The sequence below is a fragment of the Erinaceus europaeus genome, chromosome 3 (assembly GCF_950295315.1).
Source record: "Erinaceus europaeus chromosome 3, mEriEur2.1, whole genome shotgun sequence".
NCBI lineage: Eukaryota > Metazoa > Chordata > Mammalia > Eulipotyphla > Erinaceidae > Erinaceus > Erinaceus europaeus.
Window position 1 is genome coordinate 29881205 of NC_080164.1, and position 22870 is coordinate 29904074.

The 22870-nt window shown below is 52.1% G+C and overlaps 1 protein-coding gene across 2 annotated transcripts in view; it reads right to left on the reverse strand.

Annotated features, from left to right (window-relative positions):
* KCNG3 (potassium voltage-gated channel modifier subfamily G member 3) overlaps positions 1–17010 on the reverse strand; it is a 40395-nt gene extending 23385 nt beyond the window's left edge. The window contains exon 1 of one of the 2 annotated variants that reach the window (XM_007533882.3): positions 15562–17010. In XM_007533882.3, the coding sequence (XP_007533944.1) occupies positions 15562–16151 (590 nt within the window). In that variant the 5' untranslated portion in view covers positions 16152–17010. Of the gene's footprint in view, positions 1–15522 lie in introns of both variants that reach the window. The other variant, XM_016192856.2, reaches the window with a different exon arrangement.
* Positions 17011–22870: the final 5860 nt, after the last annotated feature.

Genomic DNA, 22870 nt, shown 5'->3' on the forward strand with positions numbered 1-22870 from the left:
ACATATAGGCTATCAGAAAATATTGAAAAGGTTGCTGATGTGGTGAAGAGCATGACAGATGGCATATAATTTTTTTAATTGAGGGGAACTGTCAGGGAGTTCTTAAAAGAGAATCTGGGGGGAAGACGTTGGTGGCATTAGGGATAGGGGAATCCTGGAAGAGTTTGGGGTCCATGTAGGGCAGATGGGAGAGGTATTAAAAACCAGCAGCTGGAGAGGCAGGGAGGGGTCATATGTGGCTGGCTCCATATCTCACAGGGCCTGATTTACCTGTTTGAGAGCTTCAGAGGCACTGGGTGTCAGACACCTGCAGGAGGCAGGATTCTTACTGCCTTTGAGCAGGTAGAAATAGGATTGGTATGAGGTCCCTCCCATACAAGAATGTAAAGTCCTTTAATTATATGCAGGAGTAGGGCAGCTATCACTGCCTCCAGGCAAATGGTAGGACTATTAGCCATGCCCTGGGGCAGGACCACCCACTCAACTGGTCCATCGACCCCAGAGTTGAGCACTGCGATAGAGTAAGCAAAGTGTTTGCAGTTGCAGGGGTGTAGGGGTATGGAGAAGAAACAATATCAAATGTCTAAAGCGATGACAGGAATCTCGGTCGGGATGGCTGAAGCAAGAGGTAAGCTTTCTGGGGGGAACCCCAGATGTGCATCATCTTATTGACCGTGCGGAGGTCTTGATGTAAGCATCATTTTCTGGATTTTTCTGGATGGTAAATACTGGGGTATTCCAAGGGCCACAAGAATGGCAGATGTGCCCTAGAGCAAGTTGCTCCTGGATCAGCTCTTTAAGAGTGGACTATTTCTCCCTAGGTAGAAGCCACTGTTCGACCCAGACTGGGGAGGACCTTCTGGAGTCAAATTAATAGGCATAGTTAGAATGGGATTGCCGTGAATGTTCTGATTGCGGAGGCAGCACAGGCACTCCATGTCAGAAGGTGGAGTGGTCGGCAAAGATGGGGGATCACAAGAGGGAGTGGAAGGCTCGGCATAAGGTGGCAGGAGAGCATATTTTGATTTGGATGAAGGGGGGTCCACAGGGGTCTGAGGCGCCTTGTAGGCCTCAGCAACGGGACCCTAAAGAGGTTTGTGTATCATCTGCTGCCACGATATGCTGGAAGACCCCTTTAGTGAACTCGCTCCTGCCTTGTTCCCCCCAGGTACCCTGACAGGGGGTCAGTGATTTGAACCTCCTCTCCCCTCCCCTTTCCTTTCCTTTTTTTTTTTTTTCCTTTCCTTTCTTACCAAAGCCCTGCACAGCTCTGGCTGATGGTGGTGCTAAAGATTGAACCTGGAACCTCACAGCCTCTGGCAGGAGTCAGTTTGCATCACCACAGCGCTATCTCCCCAGCCCCTGGCATACCTTATTTCTTGAAAACCCTCCCTGCACACAACTGACCTCTCAAGCCTGAAAGGAGATGCCAGCTGGCCCTCTGGTGCTGCCACACATGGATGTGGCAGGACTGGTCGGGAGAGTCCTGGCTGGGGTCCTGGCCAGGAGGAGGGCCAGGAGAGAACCACATAGACTCCTGTAGGACTTTTCTGCCCAGTTAGCTAAACCTGTTTCTAGCAGCAGAAGGTTCCCATGCAGACTGATAAAGGAATACTTGTCAATCATGTGACAGAGACCAACCTCTAGGGCTGTTTTCATTCTTCCAGACAAAAGTGCTGAGAACAAGCAGAGGGGAATGAAAGGAGCTATGTGACAGGAATGTTCTTCAACTCTCTGCCGCCTACCAAATCTATGCCAAAAAAACTGTATTTTGATCTGCCATTACCTACTATAAAATTATCTTCGTGCTTGTGCTGCATTTCCAAAGACAAAGTGTGACTTGGATCTGAGTCTGACGAGGCCATCAGGCAAGTTTAAACCAGGATACACCCCAAAGGGCAACCAGCAGAGTCTGTGGAAGCCGCCAAGGCTCAGGGCACAACAGGGAGCCTCCTCACCTGCTGAAGTATTTAGGGACAAAGTATCACCGTGTTTGCAGCCAACTCAGAATTTCAGCCAAGCAGTGATTAGATTGACAGGTGATAGGTAGACAGATGAGAGTGCTCCCATGAGAACACATATAGCACTGAGGTGACATGAAAGACATAAGACCACTCACTGGGTCATTCTTGCTATTTTCCTTTAGACTTGATATTTATAAAAGTCAGAAAAAATATTGTTACCAACCTGTCTACTGTGGAAGCAATAATGATTCAGATTCGTTAAATGAGAAAACAAGCGCCCTCCTGAGTGTCAGCAACTGCACTATAAACCACTTAACCCCCTCCCCCACCACACCAGTCTAGTGAAGGAGAAAAAGCAATCATGTGGGGGGCTATGCAGTGGTGCACCTGGTTGAGTGCACACATTACCATGCTCAAGGACAAAGGTTCGAGCCCCAGCTTCCCACTTGAAGACAGAACACTTCAAAAACAATGAAGCAGGTCTGGATGTGTCTCTCTGTCTCTCTTGCCCTCTAGTCTCCCTCCCCTCTCAATTTCTCTTGGTCCTATCAAATAAAAATAGAAAGGAAAACAAAAACAAAAAAAGGAGGGGAGGAGAAAAAATGGCCTCCAGGAACAGCGGATCTGTTGTGCTGGTACCAAACCTCAGAGACAATCTTGGTGGCAATTAAAATAAATAAAATATTTAAATTTGGGGAGTCAGGAGGTAGTGCAGCGGATTAAGCACATGTGGCGTGAAGCACAAGGACCAGTGTTAAGAATCTCAGTTCGAGCCCCCAGATCCTCATCTGCAGAGGAGTCGCTTCACAGGCAGTGAAACAGGTCTGCAGGTGTCTATCTTTCTCTCTCCCTCTCTGTCTTCCCCTCCTCTCTCCATTTCTCTCTGTCCTGTCTAACAATGATGGCATCGATAACAACAATAACTACAACAACAATAAAAAACAAGGGCAACAAAAGGGAAAATAAATATAAAAAATTAAAAATATAGTTAAATTTTTTAAATAAAATAAACAACCACCTGACTTACAGAATGACAAACTGAGCTGGCACCCTTGTTCTTGTCCCAGAAGTCACCATTTCAACACACTGGCCAACAGAGCCGCTGGGACTCAGAGCCAGGAGTCCCCTCACACCAGACCACTGGGGCAGAAACCTATTTCTGCGTGACCATCTGCAGCAGACACCACGTGTCACCATGTGCCGTCTTACATCCTCCTGGAGCCCAGAGCTTGCTCACTCAGCAGATAGACAAGGTCCCCAGTAGCAGAAGGTGCAAAGTCAGTCCTCAGCCACAAGCCTATCATTGCTTCAGCAGAATGGAATTGTGCTTTCAATTCAAACCAGGTGTAAGAGCACCTCCCTGTGACAGCCTTGCCACCTGCACACTGCAGACTGGAGGTGGAGGTGTAGCCAGAGAAAAGTGGGAGAGGGAGGGAGAGAGAGAATGCTGAGGGGAAACAGAGACTTCGGGCACTGCTGCTCCATGAAACACAATACTTCTGCACTTTCTTGTGGTGCTCTCAGAGCTCTAGAAGATTCTCATGCCCATCCTGTTTTATTACCAAGGAAAGCAGTTAGAGGCAAACTCTGGCATCCCACAGGACTTGAGGTGCTATCCTTTCAGACACCTCACTGTACCCTCCCTTTGGGTGGCTGTCTGTCCTCCACCCAAAGAGCATATGGGGGCCAGGTGCCTGCATGGGGAAGAGGTGCTGGAGTCCACTGGGGTCAAGGCTAGAAAACTGGTCCCTGTTGCTGTGAGCTCTGGGGAAGGAGGCCCCCTGGAGAAGTCACACTGGTGAGAGCGCCAGGGACACAAGGGCCCAGGACGTGAGGTCATGCAGAAGTGGGTAACCAAGGCCAGTCTTATGGGAAGACAGAAAGGAACAAGGGCTCAAAGACAGTTCACCTGGTAGGTGGACTGCCTTCCAGCCCTGGCACCACACGGGAGCACCACAGACAACACTAGGGGAGCTCCATGGATGGCGGAGCAGTGCTGTGGGGTCTCTCCTCAGTCTTCTCTCTCCAATGATTATGGAATGAGAATGCGGTTGTACTGTGCAGTCCTTCCACAGGTAGAGTTCATTTAAAAATATTCAGAGATCAGCTACCTTTGGTTACAGAAAGAAAAGGGAGGGGGGAATGGGTGCCAGGAGTGGCAGAATCATGCAGGGACCAACCCCTGCCGACTTGAAAAGAGAGAGAGGAGGGAAACAGAAAGAGAAAATTAAAAGATCACTATCACTATTTGACATATACATGTGTGTGCTTAAATGTGCAGGGGAAAGTTCTGGAAGAATGCCTGGAAACTGAGTGATAGGACCAAGGAGAGAGGAAAGGGGTGTGCTTCTCCCTCACTTCTTAACTCTTAGAACTTACTTGGTTTCAGGGGCACTCAGTTCAGCACACATGTAAAGTGCAGGGACCTGGGTTCAATCCCTTAGTTCCCCACCTGTGGTGGGGGGGAGGAGAAGCTTAACAAGTGGTAGAACAGTGCTACAGGTCTCCCCCACCCTCACTTCCCCCTTCCCTTTTGATTTCTGACTCTATTCAATAAACATTTTTAAAAATGCTAAAAAGAATTTACTTGTTTTTCAATGAGCAAAGTTTTCTTCCCCATTTTGTTGCCTTTGTTGTCACTGTTATTGTTGTTGTCATTGCTGCTGTTTTTGGGTAGGACAGAGAGAAATTGAGAGAAGAGGGAAGACAGAGAGGGAGAGAGAAAGACAAACACCTGCAGACCTGCTTCACCACCCATGAAGCAACCCTCCTTGCAGGTGTCAAGCCGGAGGTTCCAACTGGGATGTTTTTTTTTTTTTAATTTCTTTATTGGGGAATTAATGTTTTACATTCAACAGCAAATACAATAGTTTGCACATGCATAACATTCCCCAGTTTCCTATATAACAATACAACCCCCACTAGGTCCTCTGTCATCCTTCTTGGACCTGTATTTTTCCCACCCACCCACCCCGGAGTCTTTTACTTTGGTGCGATATGCCAATTCCATTTCAGGTTCTACTTGTGTTTCCTTTTCAAGCGGGATCTTTACACTACACTTGTCCTTGCACTTCGCGCCATACGCACTCAACCTGCTATGTTACCGCCCGATGCCCATGAACAAAGTTTTTTTTTTAATATTTATTTATTTATTCTCTTTTTCTGCCCTTGTTGTTTTATTGTTGTAGTTATTATTGTTGTTGTCATTGTTGGATAGGACAGAGAGAAATGGAGAGAGGAGGGGAAGGCAGAGAGGGGGAGAGAAAGACACCTGCAGACCTGCTTCACCACCTGTGAAGCGATTCTCCTGCAGGTGGGGAGCTGGGGGCTCGAACTAGGGTCCTTACGCCAGTCCTTGCGCTTTGCACCACGTGTGCTTAACCTGCTGTGCTACCGCCCGACTTCCGTGAACAAAGTTTATTGGGGGTCAGGGTAGATAGCATAATGGTTATGCAAACTGGCTCTCCTGCCTGAGGCTCCGTAGTCACAAATTCAATCCCCTGCCCCATCATAAGCCAGAGCTAAGCAGTGCTCTGATGGAAGAAAAAAAGTTTTTTTTTAATTCTTTGTTGTTGTTTATGTTTTATTATTTGTTTAGGATAGAGAGAAATTGAGAGGGAGAAGGAAGTAGAGAGAGAGGGAAGATACAGAAACACCTGCAGCACTGCTTCTCCACTGATGAAGTTCCCCCACCTCCACAGATGGGGACTTAGGGGCTTGAACCTGGGTCCTTGTATATGGTAGCATGTGTGCTCAGCCAGGTGTGCCGCCACCCAACCCCTCAAAGTTTTCATTTTTTAATCTTTATTTATTTATTGGATAGAGATAGGCAGAAATCGAGAGGGAAGGGGACAGAGAGGAAGAGAGACACTTACTGCACTGCTTCACCGCTCGTGAAGTTTTCCCCTGCAGGTGGGGACCGGAGACTCGAACCTGGGTCCTTGCACATTGTAACATGTGCCCTCAGCCTGGTGCGCCACCACCCGGCTCCTAAAGTTTTCATTTTTAAAGAATGTTGAAAACAAGTTATGGAGCCAGCTGGTGGTGCACCTGGTTAAGCGCACATGTTACAATGCACAAGGGCCTGGGTTCAAGCTCATGGTCCCCACCTGCAGGGGGAAAGCTTTGCAAGTGGTAAAGCAGTGCGCAGGTGTCTTACTCTCTCTCTCTCTATCTCCCTCTTCCCTCTTGATTTCTGGCTGTCTCTAGTAAATAAATAAACAAATTTTTTTTTCTTTTTTATATTTATTTATTTTCCATTTTGTTGCCCTTGCTTTTTCTTGTTGTTGTTGTTATGCTTATTATAATTGTTATTATTGATGTCCTCATTGTTAGGATAGGACAGAGAGAAAAAGAGAGAGGAGGGAAAGACAGAGGGGGGGAGAGAAAGATAGACACCTACAGACCTGCTTCACCGCCTGTGAAGTGACTCCCCTGCAGGTGGGGAGCCAGGGGCTCAAACCCAGATCCTTATGCCAGTCCTTGCGCTTCGCGCCGCGTGCACTTAAACCACTGTGCTACCGCCCTACTCCAAATATAATTTTTTTTTAAAGTTGACTACCAAAGGGAGAGGGGTAGCACTTGGAGTGGAGGTGAGGCTGCCACGGAAGTCCTCTGAATCCTGAGCTCAGAGCGGCAGTGCGTGTTGCAGGCCTAGCTGTGGGCCAGGGCAGGGGCAGCTTCAATCCTATCAGACATCTATTAATTACTGGCTTCTGAAAATATCCCCCTTATCTGCAAAGCAAAAGCAGAGACTTTCATCTCCAGTTTCAAAGATGGCTTTTTATTTTTAAAGGGCTTAAGATCTACTGGGCTTACATAATATTGACTGAAAGGCATCAGCACCCAGCCAGCTGAGTTCTTGATGTTTCCACTGCTCAGTGTTTTGTTTCCATTCTCTGGTTCTTTCAAAACTTGGGCTAAAGATAATATATCCAGATATTTAAACATCTTTAAATCTCTTCAAATTCTTATCACCATGACACAAAGCCATACAAATTAAATATCAGAATTCCAACAGGAAGCCATTTTTAGAAACAATTTATAAAGAGCAGATTAATGTAACAGTCAGGCTTAGGAAGTGCAAAGCTAAGAGAGACACCGCAGAAGGGCTAGAGACAGAAGCCAAGAAGGGGAAAATGGGGGGAGGAGGAGGGGGGAGGATGGGAAGGAACAGAAGGACAACACTCCCAGCCTGGCCACCCACTGCCTCGGTGCTAAGCAGACAGAAACTGGCTAAGAACAAGGCAGCAACTTCATAAGCTGAATGGATGACTGTCCATGTATTATAGTGCCCCAAAGACACAGGTCTCCTTGGCAGTGTTGGGGTGATGCAAACTGGAAAGCACCCCTGTCCTCTGCCTTATTCATCAGAGCACCCTCCTGAGATGATGGCAGTCAGAAGAAATGTTCAGGGGGGAAAGGGGGTATCCACCAGAGACCTTTGACCCAGAAGACCGTGGTCCCAATAATGGCTTTGTTGCACAGAAAGGAGAAGCATACCCACTCCCTCTCCCAGAGACCCTTGGGAGCTCCCGCTTACAGACCTTCTCATAACACCCCAAATCAGAAGTGGGCCACATGCACAGTCACAACAGGTATGACCAGGAGATGAAGCAAGAGGAAGCCCCAAGTTCAGGGTCAGTGCCACTTTGTCAGATCAATATGGGGGGGCACCACCAGAAGAGTCCAATTCAGTGCCAGGAACCAGCCTCCACTCAGCGTCTGCCATCAGTTCTGGTCCAGCCTTCTGAGCCCTCATCCTCCCGACACAAACCACACAAATACACACACACACCCCTAACCTCTGGCAGCCCAGAGCTGTGCTCCCCCACCCCACCCCGCTCCTGTTACACCTAGAACAAGTTCAAGCTCCTCCCTCTTCTCCCTGGGCCCTGGGATCTCCCCCATCCCTATCCTCTCCCCATCCCTGGAACTAGTGGCATCCAGAGGCCCCCCGCAGCCTTTCCTCTACTCCACAAAGAAGCCACATTCACTGCATCTGCTGGGGCATGCTCCTTGTTCTTCTCTCCCTTTGCTAAGCCCTGGCTCATCTCTTCCCTTGGGCCTCAGCCCGGGTTGGTGGCTCACTTTCAGTGGAGCTTCTGCAGTCTTCTGTCCCCAGCAGAGCTCTCTGTCACTCTAGAAGTTTCTCTATCTCCCCACAGGCTTGGGGCCCCACACATGCTCCAGCCCTGACTCCCAGCACTGTGGCCAGGGGACCTGAAGAGAGGTGGATGAGGGGTGGGTTTCATCTCCCTCTCCACGCACTTCCTCTCAACACAGGTCCTGTCAGCACAGCTGCTGGGCTCCAGGCAACAGCCAAGCTGGCAGAGTGCATATGTTACAGTGCACAAGGACCCAGGTTCAAGTCTCCAGTCCTCACTTGCAGTGAGAAAGCTTCACGAACAGTGAAGCAGGTCTATAGTATCTCACTGCATCTCTCCCTCTCTTTCTCTCTCACCTCTGTATCTCCTCCTCCACTTTCAATTTCTCTGTCTCTATCCAAAATAAATAAATAAATAAGATGCTTACATATATGTAAAGACTCAAAACCAGGCAAGCAAATCAAAGCCACCGGGCACACTTTTCCTCTCTCAGCAGCCCAGAAAACCCTGTCAGCATGTGAAGCACCCCCTCATGTGGTGTGTGCATTGAGTATCCAATGCAGGAACTCGCCGGGATACTACTGATACCAGTGACCACAGGGACACACTGTCATAAAAGCAAACTCATGCGCAAGTAAAGGACAGCACTGAAGCACCTCTCGCAGATGAGGAAGAGCGGGAGTGTGTAAAAAAAACAGCAGTGCCACATGGTGGAATACTATACGGCTGCAGAAAAGAACTGGATGGCTTTCTGTACACTCAGGAGCAGTCTCCACAGATGTGGGCTACAGAGCAGCATAAGTGTTGGAAGGGTTGGTTTTACAAACAGAGGTGATATGACTGCAGATACAGACCAGATCTCTGAAATCGTGCACGGGATACTATGATTTAGGAGTTGATGACATCCCCTCAAGGGAAAAGAATATGGTTGTTGGGAGACAAAAAAAAAAGGCTTGTCCATGCAACTCTGGATATTTACTTTTTTATTTATTTATTGGACTGAGAAATATAAATCAAGAGGGAAGGGGGAGATAGAAATGTAAGAAGACAGATACCTGCAGCATGGCTTCACCACTTATGAAGCTTTCTTCCTGCAGGTGAGGAGCATGGAAGCTTGAAGCCGGGTTCTTGCACATTATAACATATGTACTCAACCAGATGCACTACCACCTAGCCCTGGCCTAAAACCATTATTCACATGATTATTAGCCATTGCAACAAAATCTATTTCAGAGCTTCATATGGATGACCTCTGAAGATTTCTCCCAGACTTCAAATTATATAACAGTTTAGCCTAAAATTTCAGAGTCCAGCAGTGCAATGTCAGACCTGTAGTGGGGGGAGTCAGGCAATAGCACAGCGGGTTAAGCGCAGGCGGTGCAAAGCACAAGGACCGGCATAAGGATCCCGGTTCAAGCACCCGGCTCCCTACCTGCAGGGGAGTCACTTCACAGGCAGTGAAGTAGGTCTGTAGGTATCTGTCTTTCTCTCCCCCTCTGTCTTCCCCTCCTCTCTCCATTTCTCTCTGTCCTATCTAACAACAACGACATCTGTTGGTATGCTTCTAAATTCTGCTTCTAAGACCCCTTCTGTTGCATTGCTTGACATTGTAGTCTATTTACATAATCATTGTTTTCATTGGTTTAATCCCCAATGGTTCACATGCTATTTTCCTTCTCCCCACCCCCTATCCTATGTACTTCCTCTTCCTGACACTTCCGCCTCAGGAGACATAAAAGACAGGGCTTTCTAATGAAGAGAGATTAGAAGAGATTAGATTGTTGAACTGCATCCTTACTCATCAATAAAGATTGAACTGCGTTCCCAGCTCAACCATGAGTCCCTTATCGTCTGTCTCCCGCCCGCGAAGCTAGACTGGCAAATGGCACCTGAACAGGGACTGGCATATGGCGCCCAACCAATGTGGGACCTAACCCACCCATCCCCCAGATAAGTAAACTTGGCTACCCGTCTGCCATGGGTTGCCTTTCTACTTAAGAAGAGGTTTCCCAAAGCCTCTACTCTTTCATCATGAGACAGTTTCACTTTCTCTGGAACATTTTGCTATGGGCCACACTTTGGTTCCCTGACCTTTCCCTGCTTTCAGTTGTGTTTCATAAGAGAGTGATTTGAATGACTGAATTTTTGTATGACATTGACTTTACAAAAGAAAAAAATGCTGGATGCAGCCATGATTTCAAGAGACATCCAGAAACAGTCCAAAAAAATGTTTTTTTTCTCTTTTGATTTTTTACATCTTGGAAATGTTTAATCTTGAAAACTGGATGAGTATGGGTGGGGTGGATAACACCAATGGTTATGCTAATGATTCTCATGCCTAAGGCTTCTAACCATGGTTCTTCTATTGAGCTTATGCTGTTTAAACAACCTTAAAAAGTTTTGTTTCACAAGTAAGTGAATTACAGTTGTCGTCTTCACATGAAAAACCATCTGCTCAAATGGAACCCCTGGAAATCCATTTGGACCCCTGTTCTCTGACATTGCCCACAAGATGGCATGACTACAACGCACCTCCCAAAACCAATGATGTGACCTCACACGACCTGAAGAAACTGATTCACATACTCCAAAGCTCACTCTCTACAGAAAAGTGGAATTACAGTGGCTGACCTTCCCCATCGAGGCAGACATGCAGCATTTCATCCCCTGGCATTTCATCCGTGGTCATCTGCTTTGGACTGACACTTCTATTGAGCTTACTGACACACCTCTTGGACACTTTACACAACTTTACAGCAGTTTCCCTTTACGCTGCTGGGTTTCTCAAAAACTGACTGCAGCAGTCCATGGACTTTGCAGCCTGCAGCCTTGGGGACTCTATAGGCCACGCCCCCTAGCCTGTAGGCTCTGCCCCCAGAGGCAGGAAATCCCCCCCTCCTTACTAGGTCCTGCCCACAGAGGCAGGAAAAGCTCTTTGAGGTGTGAAACGCCCCCAGAGACAAGAGATGCCCACAGAGGCAGGAAATGCCCTTTCGCCTGTTAGGCCTTGCCCTTTGAGGCAGGAAATGCCCCCTCAGGCCTCCCCTTGGCATCACACTAGTTCTTGCTGCTCTCTTACTTGTTCCTCCATGTCTTGTGCCAGTTCTTTTGAAAATGCCTGTACGATACAGGTTTCTGTTCACTCCACACTCCTGATACTATGGAGTATCTTTAAAAATATGGAGTATACTTTAAAAATATGGAGTATACTTTAAAAAGAAAGGGGGAAATGTTGGTGTGCTTCTAAATTCTGCTTCTAAGACCCCTTCTGTTGCATTGCTTGACATTGTAGTCTATTTACATAATCACTGTTTTCATTGGTTTAATCCCCAATGGTTCACACGCTATTTTCCTTCTCCCCACCCCCTATCCTACGTACTTCCTCTTCCTGACACTTCCGCCTCAGGAGACATAAAAGACAGGGCTTTCTAATGAAGAGAGATTAGATTGTTGAACTGTGTCCCTGCTCATCAATAAAGATTGAACTGCGTTCCCAGTTCAACCATGAGTCCCTGGTCGTCTGTCTCCTGCCTGCGAAGCTAGACGGGCAACTGGTGCCCCGAACTGGGACCGGCAGACATCAGTAACAACTACAGTAATAAGTACAACAATAAAACAACAAGGGTAATAAAAGGAAATAAATAAATAAATATATTTTTAAAAACCTGTAGTGGGTTCCAATTTGTGGTGCTGCGTGACTCAGCTTCTATGGGCTAGGCCAGCAGAAGGCCAGGGGGTCAGCACTGAGGGCTTCAGGCAGTCAGTGGCAGGGTGCTTCTGGCCCCTCCTGCAGGAGTGAACTGGGCTCTTCCTACCCCTTCCTGAGCTATCACTTTTGCCCCCTGCCCACCACTACCTCAGTGCCCCCTAGACCCTCCTTCTTCCAAGAGCTCCACCAAAGCCTACCTCCTGTGCCCATACACTGCCTCCCTCAACAGATGGCTCCTGCCCTGAGTCTGCATAACCCCCTCACCTGGGGCCTGCCGGGGCAAGGCTGCCCCCACAGAGGACTCTCTTCCCACCCTTGCCACCCACTACTGGATTCAGATGGCTGGATAGGCCTCCCCACAACCTCCCACCTCTGGCTTCCTCACAACAGTCTGGCTCTTACAGAGCCTGGCCTCGGCCCACAGTGGCCACCTGTCCCCTTTTCATCACAAGAAGCAGCAGCTTGGGCCAGGTGGTGGTGCACCTGGTCATGTGCAAAGACCAGGGTTCAAGCCCCCAGTCTTCATCTGCAGGGGGAAGCTTCATGAGCAGTGAAGCAGGTCTGCAGGTGTTTCTCTGTGTCTCTCCCTCCCTATCTCCCCTCCCTGCTCAATGTCTCTCTGTCTCTATCCAATAAATAGATAAAATAAAAAGAATGGTGGCTCTGGGTGTGGTTCAGTGGGTAGTGCCCCTGGCTTGTGGACATGAGCTTTACCCTTGACATCACAGGTGCCAGAGCAGCCCTCTGATTCATTCTCATTCCCTCCCCCCCCCATAAACAAACAAATTAAGAGAGAGAAGCAGGGGCAGCAGGAGGAGGGCCAGCAATGCCCTCACCACAGCAGACAGCCTGAGCACAGGTGCAGAGAGCAGCTGGCACAGCCCAGACTGGCTGATACACAACTTCACTCATGCAGCAGCTGGGGGGAGGGGGCCTTGGGGCAGGGGTCTAAGCCTGACTCCCATTACCACACACACCAAAGAGGCTGAGTTTCTCTCCCCCTCTCTCTGTCCCACCCCCACCTCCCTACCCAACTCGTGAAATTGATGAAATAAAGCTAGGAAGGAAGGGAAATAGCTCCCTTGGATAGTGCACTGCTTTGTTATGTGAAGGAAGCAGGTTCAAGCCCAACCCCCACCATATAGAAAGGTTTGATCCAGTGATCTCTTTCACTCTTTCTGGTCACTGTCACTGTCTCTATCTCTGAGAGAGAGCGAGCGAGCGAGAGAGAACACAGAACTTTGGTGGTGGAAGTGATGTGGAACTATATATACACTTATTATGTCATAAGCTTGTAAATCACTAACACAATTTTTATAAAGAAATAGGTTGAAAAATAAATGAGTGAATGAGTGAGGGGAAAAATCAACTTTTCTTTTATAGGCTAGAAATATGGATGGACCTGCCAACATCCATGTCCAGAGAAGCAATTATATAAGCAGAACTCCCAGCTTCTGCACCCCCCAAAAGACTTCTGGTCCATACTCCCAGAAGGGGGAAAATGATAGGGGAAGATGGCCAGATGGCTCTGAGCCTCAATTCCATTAGGACCCTAAGAGAGAAGAGGGAAAAAGGAAAGACATTTGGAAGTAGCAATAGGTATAGGCGTGACTTAGAAAGGAAGACAGGACCACAGAAAAAAGGGGCAAACATACATAAAAATAGATAGTTATGAGGAGTCAGGCAGCCAGTTAAGCGCAGGTGGCCAAAGCAAAAGGACCAGCGTAAGGATCCCAGTTCGAGACCCCGGCTACCCACCTACAGGGGAGTCACTTCACAAGCGGTGAAGCAGGCCTGCAGGTGTCTCTCTTTCTCTCCCCCTCCCCCTCTCTGTCTTCCCCTGCTCTCTCCATTTCTCTCTGTCCTATCCAGCAACAACAACAATAACTACAACAATAAAAAAAAACAAGGGCAACAAAAGGGAATAAATAAATATTTTAAAAATAGATAGTTATAGAAATAATAGTCAACCCGTATCTGTGAGTGAAGGGTTGGGCTCTCAAGCACAAGGCCCCGAGTTTGATCCCCATCATGACATGTATCAGAGTAATGCTCTGGTTCCCTCTTCCACTCTTTCAATCATTAATAAATAAACTTTCAAAAAATACAATAAAAGCAAGAAAAGGCGACCTCCAGCAACCCCAAACAAGCAGGGTTAGAGAGGCCTCCTCACTGCCCAGTACCAGCTGGGGGCCTCTGTGAGGGAGGAGGGTGAGGGAACATGGGCCCTGGGCACCCCATCACTCAGATACCGGCAGAGTCTGGGCCAGGCCCAGCAGCTCTGCCACACCTGCCCTCAGAGTCACGCTTCCCATCGTGCCACTGAGCCAGGAAATCATGCTTCTGCCTGAAATACTGGGTATCCAGGAAACGCTCTGACTCTGGTAATTATACACACACCGGCCCCAAGTACCCGCCAGCATGGTTGCGCTGCCACCCTCCCTGCCTTCTCTGCCCCTGCCTTTGCGGGCCTCTCTCCCCTGGAAAGTATCACTTTTACACCTGTGCCCCTCTCCCTGAGCACAAGCTGACACACTCAAGGCCTCCAGCAACCACCCCCACCCCCAACCCCCCTACCCCAAGTCAAAGAGACCACAGGCTCAGCCTGCCCATCACTCCTCAGCACTGCTGAGACACAGCTCAAAGATGCTTATTCTCATTCAGACACCAACACAGCACCCCACCCTGCTCCAGCCCCCCCCCCCCACACACACACTGTGCTTAGCATCCACAGGCCTCAGTGCTACCCAGACGGAGCCCCTCTCCCCCTGCACTTGGTCAATGTAGGCTCACCCACTGGGAGAACTCAGTCTCCTGGCTTATACGGGGAGGGGGTGGAAAACTGAGCCCCCTGACCTTGGGATTCCACAGCACTGGGGAGTCCTTCCAAGGCCAGCTGTGTGTGGTCGTCTTCCCTGGCTTCGGGCCTCAGGGAGCTGGGAGCCTGCAAGAGAGCCTGTGGACTCACAGCTGTCCACCGCCTAGGGCTCACCCCAACCCCTGGCAGACCCTCGCACCACCCCCTCCCCCATCCCCAGCACCTTCCCCAGGCAGGTCTCTCAAATCGACTCCTGCCTGGGGTCCCAGGAAAGCGCCTCTCCAAAGGACACCTGGCACCAAGCTGGCTTCAACTTGATCCAGAAGGGACCCCAGCAGGGTCAGAGGTCAAGTGGAACAGAACAGCCCGTGCTCTGCTGAGCCCTAAGAGGAACCCCCTCCCCCCACAACACACACATAACGGTCACTCTAAGCGCAAAGTCCCTGAGCCCATGGAGACCAAGGGGTGCGTCAACCAGCTCCAATCTCAGCGCGAGAAGGAGCGGGGGGGGGGGGGGGGGGGGGAGAACTAGTGCAGAACTCATCCCCACCTCCCGCTCAGAGACTCTCTTCTCGGCTACAGTGTGGGGACCGGGCTCGGGCTAGGGAACACGCCTCCATCTTTCACCCCAAATTGCTGCGAGCGGCCCCAGCTCCCCACCCCCTCCCCCCCACAGGCCCTCGCGGCCTGGACCAGGGGGGTCGGCGCTGGACATCGCGGGGGGGGGGGCGCTTGCTAGACAGGTCAGGGAAGACCGGGAGAGTCGGGGCACCCGGGACGCACGGATGGGCAACGGTGGACAGACACACGGACGGTCGCACAGACAACGCACACGGTAGACGAATCGAGCGCACTATGGACCGACTGGGCGTACGGACAGACGCACGGACGTAAGGCCGGCAGGATGCTCGGCTGGGGGCCTACCCGGAGGGGTCCCTCCCGGGGCGGGGGCCGGCGGGATACCTGCTGCGCTCGTCCAGGCTGCGGTTGTCAGCGGCCGCAGCTCGCCAGTCGGGCAGAGTGCTGGCGCACAGTACCACCATGGACACGATGACGAAGAGCACCGACACGCCGGCCAGCACCTGCGCGGCCAGCGACGATGTGGGCTCCTCGAAGGTGCGCCGCATGCGCTCCAACCAGCGCGGGGGGGCGGCGGGCCGACCGGGGGGCGCGGAGGGGGCGGGAGGCGCGGCGGTGCGACCGCAGGCGGCGAGGCGCTCGTCCAAGCGGCGCTGGCAGCAGCCGTCCAGGTGCGCGCCGTCCAGCCCCCAGTAGAGCAGCTCGCTGTGGAAGGACAGCGCGCACATCCGCGGCGCGCAGCGCAGCCTCCCCCGGCCGCGCGCATAGCGCAGGATTAGCCCGAAGGCCTCGGGGTGCCGGTCAAAGAAGTATTCGTTCCGCTCGCGGTCGTAGTCGTCGCACACCTGCAGCACGTCCCGCTCGGCCAGCCCGTGCAGGCGGCTCACGCGGCGCAGCGGGAAGTCCCGCAGCCGCTCCGGGGGCAGCGAGTAGCGCGCGCCGCCCACGTTCAGCACCACGCGCCCCCGAGCCATGCCCCCCAGGCTCCGGGCCGGGACACCCCGGGGTGGCCGCCGGGGAAGAACCCGGGGTGGCGGCGGGCAAGGGCCCCCCCCCGGAGTGTCCGCGGCTGGGGAATCCGGGATGGCGGTGGGCAGGGGAGCCCCGGGGTGGCAGTGGGCAGGGAAGCCACGGGGTGGCAGTGGGCAGGGGGCCCCCGGGTGGTCGCGGGCAGGTGTCTGTGCGCCCAGAGAGGGTCCCTTCGGTGCCGCGGGGCCTCTTCCAGGTGGCGGCTGCTCCCCCCCGTCCCTGCACTGCGCGCCGAGGGATCCCGGGGACTCTAAGGGCCTCGTCCAGGTGTCCGCGCCCTAGGGGTCCCCGGGGACTGGGCCGGTGGCCTCGTCCAGGTGTCTGCGAGCCAAGGGGTGGGGGATCCCCGGGACCTGTGTCTTCCAGCGGCTTTGCCCACCCCCCCCCCCACTGCGCTCCTGAAGTGGCCCTCCGGGGCCGGTGTGGGCTAGTCCAGGTGGCGGCGCAGACGCCCCCGCACGTCCCGGGGCGTCCCTGGGGATCCCGGAAACCCTCTTCACGGATGCGCCGCTGTCCCTCCGTGGGGCGAGGGCGCTGCTCCTAGGCTCGGGGTGCTCCTCCAGAGCCGGGGCGTCCTCTCACCGCGGCCGCGGCGCTGCCCCCAGAGGCCCACGGTCCCTCCTCCCGGTGGTGGCACTATCCCCCGCGCTCGGCGGACACCGATGCACTCGGGGTCCCCTCGCCCCAGCCACCGCCCCGCCGCCGTCCGGAGGCGAAGTGAGCGCGCTTAGAGCTGGGCGCCGGCTGCAGGCGGGGCGGGGCCTCAGCGTCCCCTCCCGCTCCCGCTCCCCCTTCCCTGTCCCTTCCCGCCCCCCACCCCACCTCCCGCCTCCTGCTCAGCTGCCCGCCTCCTCCGCCCGCACACCCCGCTAGTAGGGCTGGGGTTCCCCTGGCTCCCCGCCCCTGACGCCGCAGCCGCCGGGGCGGGGCTGAGGGAGGGGGGCCGGGGGCGGGGATGGCCGGTTCTGGCTCCCGAGCGCCCAGAGACTCTCCGAGAGCACCCCGGGACTCTGACTGCTGGGGGCTCTGCGCCCCTCCCTGCCCCTCCTCCAGCGGCCCGACCCCTGCACCCTCCCGGTGCGCATAGCCGGATCCCGTTTTCTTGGGGGATTGGAGGGGGCCTGGAGAGGGAGCTGGCATCCAGAGGGCACCTGCAGGGAGCTCCCCAGGACTGGGGTACACCGGGTAGGACAAGCCCCAGACCACGGCATTCCGGAGACATTCGCTGGTGCCCCCCCCCCCTTTCACGCAACCTCCACTCCCGCGCACTCCAGGGCTCCGCGGGGCTAGCTGTCTGCAGAGCGGGACGAGGACCCCATATTACAACCTTACAGCCCGCGGGGACCCCCCCCCCAAAGAGATGAAGGCGGGCCGGGCGCGGTGACCCGCAGGGAGGCCCAGCAACCCCCCTCTGTCCCCCACTGTCCCCCGCTTTCCCTTCTGTCTCCCGCTGTCCCCCGCTGTCTCCCGCGGTGCAGGGCTGCCGCGTGTCCGCTAGAGGTCCCCAGAAAGTGGCCTTTGCTCCCGCCTCAGTGGATCCTCAGCAGGAAGGCGACACCCAGAATCCTGCCCTCTCCCCTTCTGTCCCCTCCCGTTTGTCCTGGGCTGGGAGTGCTCCTCTGCGGGATGGAAAGCTCAGCGGGAGTGCTCCCCAGGTCTGGGATGCGGAATGTGGGGTGTGGAGGAGGCTGAGCCCTGGCGTGGCTGAACGGGGGCGAGGGGCCCTCCGGCGAAGCTAACCCCCCCACACACACACCCCGCAGAGCGGCCCCAGAAAAGTGGCAGCTACCAGGCCCCAAATGGCTCCCTGGAAGCTCAGACCCGGAAAGGTGGCTTTGCCCTTTGGGCTGCACTGAGGTAACTAAGAGACAGAGACCAGTGGGGCGGAGCAGGGGATCAGGATGGATCTGATGGAGGAGATACAGACTGAGGAGACCCGCGCCCCCGCAGTCCTGAGCCATCTAGAGAAAGTCCCTCCCCAGGCAGCTGTCAGATACACCTAGAAGCGTCACCAGCAGGGGATAGCGGAACAACTCGGTCCATTACCTGCTCCAAGACTGACTCGCTCCCCCGCCTCACACACAGTGTTCTCTACTCCAAATCCCTTTAAAGTCTCTTGATTGAGCCCGTGGAAGAAATATCACATTTTAAATTAAATCTGATCCTGGAAAATAAATTGATTCGATGACAATGTGCGTGGTGCCTCCGAGGTATATTTCCATAGTGTTTCCTAGACGTTTAAATCACTTCATCTGTTCCAAGAATGAGATCCTTTGGGGCTTAAATGCCACCACTGCAAAACAATGAGGCCCAAATCACTGAAAACAAAACGTGGGGTGGCTGTGGCTGGGTCTGCTGTCTGGCTGGAGACGCTCCTCAGAACACTCTGTCCCCTTGAATAGGAGAAGCAGCTTGTGTTGGACTCACTTCTGCATGGGGGGGTGGGGAGGGCAGGGCCCCTGGCATTTGGATCTGATCTGGAGACTAATCAAGGCTGAAGGACAGGTTGGGGGTTGAGAGTTTGAAGAACCCACCATGTTTCTAGTCTGAATATGTCGATTTGTTTTAGCAGGTGTCACAGAGCTTCACACAATCACTTGGCCAAGGGCCCCAGCCAGACGCAGCACAGGAGGAACAAATCTGGAACCTGAGGTTCTGTCCCAAGCTCTAGGAGCTCAGTTCCAGGGCCTGAGACACCCCGTCTTCCACTTGCTCTCTCTGCTTTCCAGCAACTTCTCAAGGGTTCCCCAATCCCAAGCATGTCCCCCCTCTGTTTATACAGATGAGGGACAGTCAATCTCACCCACTGGCAGAGCTGTGGTGTCCAGTCAGCTTTCCTGGGCACTGGCCCACCCTCAGACCCCAATCTGGAAAGTGAGGAGTCACAGACAGGGGACCTGTCACCTGTGCCACTCTAGTGTCCTGGCCTCCTGCTCTGTGGCAGGCGGCCAGAGGCCAGCAGAGGGAGCACTGTCTCCCTTCAGCCTCCAGTGTGCCGGCAGCACACGTGCCCCAGCAAAGGGGCAGAGTTCCTCGGTTCTGGGGAAGGGGGGGGGGGGCTGGGCTTCCAGTCAGGCCTGAGCAGGGGGTGGCAGAGACAGACAGGAGGGGACGTGCACAGTGGTGACATACAAGTTGCACATGACTCAAACAGGCACAGAGAGGTCAGTGACTGAGTGGGGGAAACACTGCCTCCATGAGGGTATTTTCTAGGGTTGTCGCACCATCCCCTCACTGTCCTTGGTGACAAAGTGGGACTCCCCACCCCACACTCCATTTGCACAGGAAGGCCCCCACTTCCCTGTGTGTGTGGGGAGGGATATCTGCATCAAGAAGGAAAAAGGGAGAATTGCCACACCCTTGTTTTGACTTCAGGTGGCCCTGTGCGAAGGCAGCCTCCCCAGACAGTAACCTCTGTTTCTCCCTCCCCCACACACACCTTGATCTATGTAGGACCCACCGGGAGCCCAGTCCCTACACCCCAAGTCCATGCAACTCCCCTGCCCCAGGAGACTGCCCCAACCTCCCTCCCGCCCAGCCCCTAGGGCATCTTCCTGGGGCAGGAGGCCATGGTAACACAGAGGAGAGGCTGAACGAGACAATCCTTAATGGAGGTGACACTACACCTGAATCATGACAAAGAGCAAGGCTGGGAGGCAGACTGAGGACCACGACAAGGGAAGCCGCCTGAGGCAGCTCAGCGGTGGGACACAGGACTTGAGGCCTGAGGCTCCAGACCCCCCCACACACCAGTACTGCTCTGACTTCTCTTTCCACCCCCCTCACCTGCTCCTGGGAGAGCACACACATTAACATGTGCACCTGGGAGAGTACACATATTACCATGTGCACCTGGGAGAATACACACATTACCATGTGCAATGACTCAGGTTCAAGTTCTCAATCCCCACCTACAGGGAGGAAGCTTCTTCACCAGTGGTGAAGCACTGCTGAAGGTGTCTCTTTTTCTCTCTCCCCCTCTCCTTTCCCCTTCTCTTTCAAATTCTCTCTGTCTCTAGCCGACTAATAAATTTTTAAATTTTTTTTTTAAAGGAGATTCTCAAGGCTAGGTGGTAGTGCACCTGGTAAAGCATATATGTTACCATGTATGAGCACCCAGGTTCAAGCCCCTTATCCCCACCTGCAGGGGAGAAGCTTCATGAACAGTGCTGTAGGAGCATCTCTCCCCCCCCCTTGATTTTATTTACTTATTCATGAGAAAGAGAGAGAGAGAACCAGATATCTGGTTCATCTGCTGCTGAGGATCAAACTCAAGACCTCGTGATAGATTACAACACTTCAACCACTCCTGGAAATCCTGGATAACACTATCTCCCTCTCTATCTCCCCCTTCCCTCTCAATCTCTCTCTGTGTCTACCCAAAATAGAAAGGCAAACAAATGGGGAGTCGGGCTGTAGTGCAGTGGGTTAAGCGCAGGTGGCGCAAAGCACAAGGACTGACATAAGGATCCCGGTTCGAACCCCGGCTCCCCACCTGCAGGGGAGTCGCTTCACAGGCGGTGAAGCAGGTCTGCAGGTGTCTATCTTTCTCTCCTCCTCTCTGTCTTCCCCTCCCCTCTCCATTTCTCTCTGTCCTATCCAACAACGACAACAACAATAATAACTACAACAATAAAACAAGGGCAACAAAAAGGAATAAATAAATAAAATAAATATTTAAAAAAAAGAAAGGCAAACAAATGACTACAAGTTACAGTGGTTTGGTCACGCATGCACCAAGCCCCAGTAATAATCCTCGTGGCAATAAAGAAAGAATGAAAAAGAAGAGATGCTCTCATCACATTGCCTCCTACCTCTTCCTGCAGTTCACCCATCCGGCCCCCACCCCTCCTGCCCCCCTCCCCCTTTGGGCTTGCATCTGCTGTGTCCTCTGCCAGGACCTTCCCTGGAGATTCTGCAGCCCAGGTCCCAGTCCAGCTCCTCCTCCAACTCAGGCAAATCCCAACTCAAAGCCACCTCCTCCAAGAGGCCTTCCCTGACCTCCCAGTCTACCACCCAACCCTAGCTTCTAAAGTGCCATCACAGCCACCCACCTGATTCCTGTCCCTCTGACCACTGGAACCCTGTCTAAATCTCTCCCAACCACCCCCCCACACACACACAACTGCCATTCTGAAGACAATGTTAGCCTCCTTGTTCAGGCTCAGTACCTATTTTGAGGGAAGAACTGAAAAATAGTGGGGGTGATTTTTGTGTCACTTTCTTGAGAAATAGTTTATTTACAAGACTGTTGTAATAGCCTGGGAGGTGGCACAGTGAAGAAGGCATTGAACTCTCAAGCATGAGGTCCTGAGTTTGATCCCCAGCATCATATGTGCCAGAAGGATTCTGGATTTCTTTTCTCTCTCTTCTCTCTCTCTCTCTCTCTCTCATAAACAAATACATTTTTAAAAGATCTGCCACAGGTGTACAATTTCACATCTGCTTATGCCAGGTGTCAGCTCACCACACCCTCCTCCAACGTGTCCTCTTCTCCCCCACAGGGTTCTTACCTCCCTCCCTCCCTCTTTCCCAGCCCCCCTCTGCTCCACCCCTTATAGAGAGAGCCCTTGGCTCTGCTGCAGTGACCCCATGTGGAGAAGTGTCATGTCCCCTTCTTGTCTTCTGAAGTTCCACCCATGAGTGTATTCATTCTTCTCTTGACTTACCTCAGTATGATTCCTTCAAGTTCCATTCGTGTTGTAGCAAAAGAGAAGATTCATTTATTTTAATCATTTTTATTTTGCCATTGCAAGAGTTTCACCTCTCCAGATGGACTTTTTCAGATAAAGATAGACAGACAGAAAGGGAGAGACACCATGGCATCAAAACTTCTTTCAGTGCAGTGGGAGGTGGGCTCAAACCTGGGTTTTCCTTCTTTTTTAAATATATCTTTTATTTATTTTATTTTGATTATTTTATTTTGAGAAAAAGATACAGAGAAAGACCATATCTCTTCTCAGCTCTGGTTTATGGTGGTGCTAGGGATTAAACTTAGGACCTCTGTGCCATAGGTATGAGAGTCTTTTGCAGAACCATTATGCTCTCTCCTTAGCCTGCTTTTTCTCCTTTTAAGGATTTATGAATGAGAGAGAGACAGAGACAGAGACAAAGAGGGAGGGAGGGGAGGAGGGAGAATATGGCAGAAGCTTTGCCACTTGCAATAACAGGGATTGAACTCAGGACCTCGTGCTTGCAAGTTCAGTGCTCCACTCAGTGTGCCACTACTTCTCAAGCTGCAATTTCATTTCTTTTTTTCTTCTTTTAAAATCTATTCTATTCATCACACAGAAGAAAGGAAGCTTCACATGAGACAGAGAAAAGAAAGAGAGAAGCCAGCACCCCGACACATGTATTGTAGCCAAGGCTCAAACCACATAGTTTTGATTATAGTGGCACTGTAATATAGTTGGAAGTTAGGAAGTGTGCTGCCTCCTGTTGTTAAAATTTCGGAGGCTCTAGCCGGCCGGGTTGGCTTCACGGGCGGGTAACAGAGACGCGGAGACAATGGCTGGGCAGGGAAGCTGTATTTCTTTATTCAGGAACAACGATTCATAAACTAAGACAAACTAATCACCAAACAGAACTTGGCTGTCTCTTTGCGGCGGCTCAAGCACTCTCTCTTACTCTCGAACTCAAGAACTGTCTCTTACTCTCGAACTCT